This window comes from Labeo rohita, chromosome 13 (genome assembly GCF_022985175.1).
Source record: "Labeo rohita strain BAU-BD-2019 chromosome 13, IGBB_LRoh.1.0, whole genome shotgun sequence".
Classification (NCBI taxonomy): domain Eukaryota; kingdom Metazoa; phylum Chordata; class Actinopteri; order Cypriniformes; family Cyprinidae; genus Labeo; species Labeo rohita.
The window spans coordinates 21,620,916-21,631,212 of NC_066881.1; the positions used below are offsets into that span (position 1 = coordinate 21,620,916).

A 10,297-nucleotide genomic window follows, 5' to 3' on the forward strand; every position below is an offset into this window, starting at 1 on the left:
CTGAGTCTGTTTAGAGTCCTATTACACGAGAGCTCACCCCTCTCCTCTGGAGCTTCATTACACGACAAAAGTCTAGCGCGGCATAGCTATATCCCTGGAAACTGAGAACACATCTGTGTCCTGTTATACGAACTAATACACCCCCTCCCCATCAACGTCACCCCACTCTGATTTAACTGGAAGGCTTGGTGGAAAGTTCTGGCCCAATATAAAACTAATTGTTCGCTCTTTTTTTTTTTTTTTCACTTTTGCTCTGTTTCCTCTTAGGAGTGAGATGAAACAGTAACCGATTTATTTATTTATTGAAATTAAGTAATATTTGTTTATTGTGCTAATACAAGGGATGCAATTTATTCATTTCCAAAACAGTCATTAGGAACATAAGCTGGTAATCAGTATCCATGTAAACTGGACTATTTCAGTCTATAGAACTTGGAGAAGCTGGAGTTCTGCATCTGTTGGCCTTTAGTCATGGTAAACTCTGTAAATGATTTGGTGGGTTCTGTGGTTGAATTCAGGAAAATAAAGAAATACACAATAATGATATTCAATGCAAGTAGATAAAGACTTTTAAAGCTAAATGACATTTCCAATCTAGCTAAAATACTACAATAAGAAATGAATGAATATTCTTTTATGATGAATATGTTTTCAATTTTTGAAAAACAAAAAAAGCGTCTAGACAGTGTAACTAAGCAGAGGCTGTAAAAAGTCTACTAAAAGGCTGAAATGATTAAAAAAGTTAGCACAACTAGTTATTAGCAATACTGTTTAGAAATATTAAACAAAAACAAAACATCAAATCAAAGTCATTGTGCAACCAACGTGAAAATGTTAAATCAAAATGTTCTTGAAAAGTTATAAATGTTACACTTCTAAAAACTTGACACTATATTTATAAAATGTTTTATAAATGCACGCTCTTGGGTCACAATATTCATAATCACAATATCCATCACCAAACTTCAAATAAATCAGAAATAATGAATAAAAATAGCTGCTCCGTTGAAAAAGTGAGTACTTTAATTTGGTGCCAGAAATGTAATAGAGGCTATCTGTAGTGCCAATAGCTGACAAATCATCGTGGGAACACCCACTTTCTCCTTTTGAAGGTGGGGGGGGGACCGGTGGGGGTGTCTGGAGCAGAGCCTGTGCGCAGATTTAACGCAGAGACCCAGTTGCTGCTGTCACAGTTGCTCCTGGATTCTACATTGTGCGGATCTCTTCTTCACACTGCAAACATGGATCTGAAAGTGATCGTAATATTCGCTCTGATGGCGGTCGTCATTCATGCACCGGTTTCAAATGGTGAGTTACTGTTTAATAGATACTGTGCAAATGTTTACGATATTTTTGCATTGCGCGTAAAGCTGGGATGCATGTTATGGCACGCAAGTTTGCATTCCGTTAGGTTGCACTCGACTGCAAACTTCAAAATATCAAAGGTTTTTACGGATTGTAACGTGCACCTGTATAAGAAACGACGCGTATTTCATTGCATTAACGCATTTCCATTTAAAGTGTAATGAACGGTTTATTTATTTTTGTTTCTAAAACTTACACCAGTTGCTTTTATATTTTAATTTCACGAAACGTACGTGGTTTTCCATATAACAAACTGACACGCATGCGGTTAGGAGAGCAGAGAAGCCACTGGCACGGCGTTGATTAATGTGTGTATTTGTCGCCGTCTTTGTTTTCTCTTAATTACCCACAAATTAGAGGATAAAACAGAACCGCAGAGATAGCGCCAGTCTTTACTTCAATCGAGCCAGTGCGCACGGCTCTAACTATGGCTAGCGTGTTTACATGACAATAAGAATAGATTACTAGAGAGGTCATTAGCATTTTACAAGTGGACTAACGTGGATAGAGCTCCGTTAAGTCGCAGGTACTTAACACCTTTGGGCTCTTGTGAGTGGGCAATGTCCGTTAAAGTATTTGCGTACGTGCGCCGCACAGTCTTCACATACAATGTAAAGCTGCCCGAGCTGTGAAGTCTCTGCTTCCTTGAGCGTGTAACAGGTCTGAGCCAAATGGAACAATAATCCCAGCACCGGCATACAACTCAGTCGCTTTAATGTGCAAAAAGGCTATTAAAATAAAGTATTTACATGCGCGCACGTTCCAATTCATACAGGCAGTTTAATTGGCATTTAGTTAATTTAAAAGTGCACTAAGCATTTCCCATTAAATATACTCGCTTGTTTTATAAATGCATACTCAAATGTCTTGTGTATATATAATAACTTTTAAGTTTATACCTTATAATATGTGACCCTGGACCATAAAACCACGGGTATATTTGTAGCAATAGCCAAAAATACATTATATTGGTCAAAATTATTGTTATAATTATTATTTTCTTTTATGCCAAAAAGCATTAGGATATTAAGTAATGATCATGTTCCATGAAGATACTTTGTAAATTTCCTACCGTAAATATATTAAAACTTCTGATTACTAATATGCATTGCTAAGAACTTCATTTGGACAACTTTAAAGGTGATTTTAGTTTTTTTTTTTTTGCACCCTCAGATTCTAGATTTCCAAATAGTTGCATCTCAGCCAAATATTGTTCTATCATAACAAACCATGCATCAAGGGAAAGCTTATTTATTCAGCTTTCAGATGATGTATAAATCTCAATTGTAAAAAAACGGACCCTTATAAACTGAATTTAGTAGGCTTTTTCATTACAATTACAATTTATAGAGCATACAATCTAAAAGCCAGGAGAGGGAAATGCATCCTTAGTGTGTCTGCATATTGTGCTGGTTGCTATTAGAGTGTTGCAATACTAAATTTGGAGCTTAAAGGATTACATGATGGATTTTGAAAATTAACCAAAATTTTAAGTTTCATTTTTAGTCAAGGATGCTGTTTTGTTGTACAAAGCACATCTGGTGTGTGATCCCAATTAAATACCAGGCAAAAAGTGATTTGCATTTGTGTAATCTCTCATCAAACTTCATTGTGATTGCGTCCAGTGCTCACATGCACCGAATTAAAAGGATCAGAGCAACAGCTGAATTGAGTTTCTCTTTCCTTTTTCTCTTAATTCTTCTCCAGCCAAGCCCATCAGCCTGGTAGAGAGATGCTGGTGCCGTTCCACAGTCAACACAGTCCCACAGAGAAGCATTCGCGAGCTCAAGTTCCTCCATACACCCAACTGCCCCTTCCAAGTCATGTGAGTATCTACACTAAACTCTCTCTCTCACTTTCCAAGCTCGGCCTCTGATGAGGTGTCTGGCTGACCCAGAAACACATCACTTCACCCCATCAATCTCCAAATACTGAAGGGACACTGAATGGGGCAGGAATTGGCCTCCCCTGTCTGGCATTATACTGCTGGACAGGCTCTCACAATTGCACACATCCAGAGGGAAATGCTATAGGAGGGGGTAGGACCTTTAGGCATGGATGCATTCGTATTTTGTACAGGAAAACAGCATCATAGGGGTCCAAAAGAGTTCCTCTTCGAGGTCTTTCTCACACATGTAAAGGGGTTGAATGATGTGCTTAGTCACACACCATAGCCTTGCATGCTGATGAGAACTGTCCTCCCTGTATGTTTTCACCTCCGTTGAGTGAAGTGTTCAAAACAGCTGCTTTATTTGGATTCCTAACAAAGATTAATGGCAGTGGCATGTCAAACTCCATTACAAACCTCACTTATTTTCCATACCATAAAGGCGTAAACAAAAGCTTAAACCATGTCAAAGGGTCAGCGAGAAAAAAAACAGCTGGTCATACTCAAAACTGGCAAACCGACCAACGATTGACACGAATGCTAAAGGCAAAGCCCTGGAGAGCAGATCAGAACCTGATTCCCAAAGCTCAAGAGCCCTTGATACTTCAAATCTGCATTGATGAGTGATGCCGGTAACACTATCTACCAGTGTTTGCTGTTGGCCTTGGCTTGCTGTGAAGTAATTACTACCTGCTGTTCGCAGTCCAGACCCTCTCAAACTCCTGCTGACTAGATCGAGATAGAGCAACAAATGCCAGGCTCTGATAAACTGCTGCTACTTCAAAAGAGCCAGCTAACCAAATTAGAGGAGATCTGTGAATTGAAGATAAGAACTGATTACTTTAAATTATACAGATATGAAGATGTTGGACGCATACTTTAAAGCTAATCTTGTCTCTGAAGAATGTTGTCATCCTCGTAAAATTTTCAAGGATTTGTGTTTTGTAGTGGCATTCATTTGTGGGACTTTTAGGAATGGGTTACTCACAGGATTATGAGAAGGACAATGACTAACAGATGCAAGTTAACCAGACCGTTTGAGTGTGCGATGAAATATAATGTTTGCCAGAACCACAGGTTTAAAGAGATTAATGAACATTTCTTAGAAAGCATTTACAGCATCAGTACACATAACCAAAGCAGACCCAAAAAATGTATTTAAATAATAACAATAATAACAGTAATTATTATGATATTCAACTATAACAATTTTCTTAAAAAAGGTTTCATTTTTATAATAACTGATTTTCAATATTAAAAACACAAATACAATCTAGTACTGAAATATATATATATTTTTTTTAAATGTCAAAATCGTCCCAAAAATTAACTTGTTAGGGCTGCAAAATGATTAATCGTGATGAATCGTGATTAATCGCATTCAAAATAAAAGTTTATGTTTACATACTATATGTGTGTGTACCATGTATATTTATTATGTATAGATAAAAATATACACACATATGTATATAGTTTAAATAATATTTGTATGTGTATATATTTATATTTGTATATAATTTAAATCTAAATATTTTATATATAAATCTAACATTTTTGCTTAATATATATGTGAGATATGTATGTGTGTATTTATATATACACATAATAAATATACACAGCACACACACACATATGGTACGTAAACAATTTTATTTTGAATGCGATTAATCATGATTAATCGTTTTGCAGCCCTACTTACATTGCTAAAATATATTTATTGTTTTTTTGTATTGTTAGAATCCAAAATTTTAATCTGATTCGGTTTTAACTTACATAGGAAAGAGTTTAATGGTTTATTTGTGTCAGTTGTAGCCAACTGAGAACAAATGGTTCACCTGTGCTGACAAGACACCTATAATCTAATCTCTTTGCTGTGAGCTACAAGGAAGCGTATGATAACAATCTGCCAATCTGTTAAAACCTGTAGGGAAGACGGGAACACATATACTCATGGTGATGAGAGATTGCAATGTAATATCACTTACAAGAGAGAGGAGTGACTGAGAACTAACTGCTTGGCTGAGCTTGAATGCACAACTGTTCTGCTATTGTATAGCTGATGCTGACTATGGGGTTTCTATTGTACCGCATTCAAAATCTACTCACAATGGGCCCTTGTAGCTTTATACTTAGTAATGATTGATTGCTTATACTGCAATTTAAATGTCTAAAATGCTCAAATTTCAGCATCAAGATATTATATCTATATACTCAAACTTGCACTTTTTCCCTGCAGTGCCAAACTGAAGAACAACAAGGAGGTGTGCATTAACCCAGAGACCAAATGGCTGCAACAGTACCTGAGGAATGCCATGAACAAGTAAGGAAACCCTCTTGACAAATGGGATAGGAAATACAGGGCCACACACAATGTGTAATTTGTCTTATAGCGTTGTTCTCAAATGCCTTGCAGAATCACTTTCATTCCACTTAACCAAATTACACTTACTTATCCCAGACGAAATGTTGCACTGCATCAAATATCAAAGTCTCAATGTAATAGTTTATGTAATAAACAAAAAAAACACACATTGAAACACTGGTCTTACCCGTTTCTTACGTATCCCTGCATGCTCACAAAAGCCATTCCCAGTTTCTTTCTTTTGACTCTTTCTGTCCGCTTACAGCACTCTGAAATATTTATCTTAAGTTGATGTGCGAGATTAGCAGCTACTGCCTAGCAAATGAAAAACATGTTCAGGCTTTGTGGCCTTGCCTTAATAGTGCCTCCGCTGATTGTTATCGTGAACGTCTAAACAAAGCAAAACAAGTTTTTGTTGTACTAAATCATGAGAAGAAAGACATTTTCCCACATTTGATCATGAGTTTGATGTATTAGATCAGGGGACCGGTTCCCTTCGCCTTTCATTTCACTGCCAGCTGTAAGATTGTCATACACGGTCACTGAATTTGTGGGGGGTGGGTGAATATAAAAGGCGTTTTGGATGGTGGGCAAACCAGTCATTGGCGTGTTTCTACCTGTTAAACAATAATCATTGTCTAAAGCACGGAAAAGTGTGAACTGTCCAGTCTGCACAACAAAACACTCATAGCCAGAGATGAACGATGGCTCCTTGGGGCTGAACACCCATGAATGGCCGCTAGACGCTAATGAGCACATACTGTGCGATCATTAGTACAGCTCAATAAGGGAAAAAGGAAGTTGTACATCTGCAGGTAGTAAGAGAGGGTTCTGCCATCTGCAACACCTCCAGTCAATGAGCTACAAAACAGATCCATCAGCTTAAATGTTCTGGTCATGTGACTCATGTAAACTTGGAAAAAAAGCTGAAGTGTGTAATTAAAAAAAAAAAAAAAGGTTTAGTATAGGGACAAATTCTCACTATTAACTAGCTTATTAGCATGCCAGTTATTAGCATATTGGCTGTTTATTAGTAATTATAAAGCACATATTTCTACCTTACTAACTATCAAATAAGCAGCAAATTAGGAGTTTATTAAGGCAAAGGTCATTGACAATGGTTTGTTAATAGTAAGAATTGGACCCTAAGTGTGACCAAAAATACTTTTACACACCTATCAAACATAATGAACTGAGATAACTCTAAGTAAGCCTTTGCAAATAAATCACTAAATAATCATTACTTTTGTCATTATTAAATTTGGTGACATTGGTAACTCAAACATTACACATTGGTGGTTTTTCATGTTTCCTGAGTGTTTTTTTTTTTTTTTGATAAATCACAGCCTCAGCACATAAAACTAACCACATACTGTTACTAATACAAACTAGCTATAAAAACAACAGAGATGTCTGTTACATTCTTGCCAGAAGCATAATTTTGGTTTATTGTTGTAATCACTGTGGAGATTCAGGCTATTTAAAAATGACCTGCTTCTCTTCACAAGTCATGAAGATATTTAGTTAAAACAAATAGTCATTAAACTCTCCAGCATTATGGTTTGACTGTTTTCTCATGGTAATGTTTTGCTTCTTTTCTTGCAGAATGAAAAAAGCCCAACAACAGCAGAGCTAAGAAGTCTGCCAGATGACGAGAATCTGACAGCCCACCGTCACAGATATGTACCATATAGTCCTCTGGCATGCTTGCTGACCCAGCACTTAACCTGCCAAATATGCATCCCCAGTAAATGACTCGACAAAAGACCACCAGACCATCGTCGCCACCCATGTAGTCTCCTCTGTTAGCGCCAAGTGCAATTATATATGTATGACTGTGTTTTTTTTTTACGTATGATATGTATATACAATGTTTTTTTATATATCGTCTTAAAAACAGTAAAGAGATATTTTTGGAGTCGTGTTTGCTCCTTGTTTGTTGTGTTATGTTGGGTTAGGCAGAACGGCATTGAGGTATTTTGGAGCAAACATTAAAAAAATATAATCTTTAGATTTAGAAGAAACCTAATGTGACTTCACATAAGCAGGACTGAAGTTCTGACACCTCTCATATGCATGCAAGTGCTTTGACACAAAACGAAGGGCATTGATTTTCTATTTCATATGTATTTTATTAGTTCCTAACCTAGATATCTTTAACAGTGTAAACTGCATGTAAACGTTATATGGCATATATGAAAAAAACAAAGTCGTCACTTGTTTTTGTTTTTGGAAAGGCAGGGTTACGTGGCCAAACAAACATGAAGAATTTAGTCCTTGTATAACCCAAACGGTTTCTGAATGACTTTGAGGAATGTAATTGGTTTTACCAGAAGGCATTCGCACAGCCATAGAGTCTTTTGCAAAATGTTAATTGACCGATCAGAGTGTGCGTAAGGAGCTCGGCGTCACAACATACTAAATGTTGCTTCACGTTTAGCAAAATTATGTAACGAACAGAGACAGTTGTGCGTCAGTTAACCAAGAAGAAAAAAAGTAGAGGTTAAGAGTGTACTAATGAGCTAATTCATTCATTCAACGACGATAAAAGAATTTAAACTATGGTAGGCATGATAAAAAAAAAAAAAAGAAAAAACAGCAGTGTTAGTGGAACATCTGAGGTAGACCTTGAGGCAGAACTAATTGACATAATGACTACCTATATATAACAATGCACTTTATAACCCCTTGTGACATTTACAAAAAAAAGCTGATTCTGAATGACGTCCATTACGTAGTGAATAGTTCTAGTGCTTAATGTTTTCTGTGTTTAGACGTAGTTATGATTGTATTGCCAAATTTATTAAACATTTGTATCTTCAGCATCATATTTTATTACTTTGAGTGGGTTTATTTTATACTTCTGTGGAATATTTGACAAGTATGCTTAAGAGCATTCAGATTGATTATTCATTTAATCATCAACAGCAGAAGCATAACTGACATGTACATAATAAATACATGTCAATAAAAATATCTGATCTATAGAGGCACATAAATATTCAATCAGAGGTTAAATCTCAGAATCTCCCTAGTGAAATTATTTTGAACACCTACCTACGTGTTTTTCTTGGACAACTGTTTTGTCTAGGAATACACATGTGAGCACCAAACCTATAGTAAGGTATGCCAATGCCTCATACCTCTCCAAAGGAAATTAGTGTATGGAATTTGTGTTACATTACTGCCAGTTTCATAATATTGAGTCGTTAAAAGCAACCAGACCTCACAAACACAACCCTCAGGCACAAAATCTATAAGGAAATATAATGCCTTTACATGCTCTGTCTCTACTGGAGTCTGTGTACAGGATGAGGGGTTACAGCCCCCCCGCCAGTACAGTACATCTTGCAAAAATATCATGCACTCTTTGAAGCGCCATTTCAGAATGTGGTTAAAGACATATTATTAACAAAGCTTTTCTCACTCAAAACGTCCCAGTGCAGTGATGCCAATACATAAAACATTTCCAGGATTGAATGGAAAAGTAAGGGTAGCTATTTTATATTCCATCAAATTGCCAATATTCTCAACACTGTAGCATAAGTAACTGTAGCATATACTGTCCTTCCACTCTTTTTTCCCACTTAATGTGAAGGTTACTTCTGTGTATATGGCAGCTTAAAGCACATCTGTTGTTCTTTCTTTTGTAAGTCTGTATATTGATTTGATTTAGTCCCTTACGTGTTGATTTTGAAATAAATCATTATGAAGAATTCTGTATTAAGTTTTACTAATGGATGCGAATGAGTCATGTCATGTGTGATTTGGTTCACACCAAAGGAAAAAGGTCACCTGTCGCCTATTTGTCTCTAACAATTAGAATCTAGATGTCAAATGAGGAAAAGGGAAATTAAGGTTTCGAATGGGGGTCACGAATCGCGGGACGACTCAAAATTCACACCTTGATTTAACACAGCTCTTATAAATAATCCAGGTGGCACTTTTTAGATTTACATGAGACATTGAATGACTTTTCACCTGTGCAAACATCCGCTGAGGTTTGGTGTAAAATAAAATATTTGCCTTGTACATTTTACAAGCTGTCATTTTCAATTTCCCTTAAAAATTGGAAAAGAAACCCAATAAAAACCAAACTGTACCCTTACTCTCAGAAGAAATAATCTCTTGCACAGCAGGGGAAATTCAGTCATATTACAACTTCGTATAGCTGTCAAAGTTAATTTTCACAATAAGGACAAAATAAATTAATATCGCTAGTCATAGAATCTGGCACAGATCTATTATGAAACACGTATGTTTTGATATGGTGCAAGAAAGATTAAATCAATTTATATTCAAGGTACTAATTCAAAACAGAAATTTAACAGATAATCCTAATAGAATTGTATAAAACCACACACATCATAAAATGCAAACCTCATACACTACCAGTCAAAAGTTTTTGAACAGTAAGATTTTTAATGTTTTTTTTTTTAATACTCCTCTGCTCGCTGAGCATGCGTTTTTTTGTTCCAAAGTACAGCAAAATCAGTAACATTTTGAAATAGTTTTAAATAATATTTAAAATAACTTGTATTTGAAACTATTTTAAAATGTAATTTATTTCTGTGATTTCAAAGCTGAATTTTTAGCATCATTACTACAGTCACATGATCCCTCATGTGAAAAAAAAAAATATTATTATCATTATTATGCTGAAAACAGCTGAGTAAAATTTG

General features: G+C 35.9%; 1 protein-coding gene across 1 annotated transcript; it reads left to right on the forward strand.

Moving 5' to 3' along the window:
- Positions 1–1,146: 1,146 nt before the first annotated feature.
- cxcl12a (chemokine (C-X-C motif) ligand 12a (stromal cell-derived factor 1)) lies at positions 1,147–9,331 on the forward strand. The gene is made up of 4 exons (XM_051125291.1): positions 1,147–1,308; positions 3,073–3,190; positions 5,490–5,573; positions 7,221–9,331. Exons 1-4 carry the CDS (start codon positions 1,242–1,244, stop codon positions 7,249–7,251), a joined length of 300 nt encoding a protein of 99 aa, XP_050981248.1. The 5' UTR covers positions 1,147–1,241; the 3' UTR covers positions 7,252–9,331.
- The last annotated feature ends 966 nt before the right edge of the window (positions 9,332–10,297 follow it).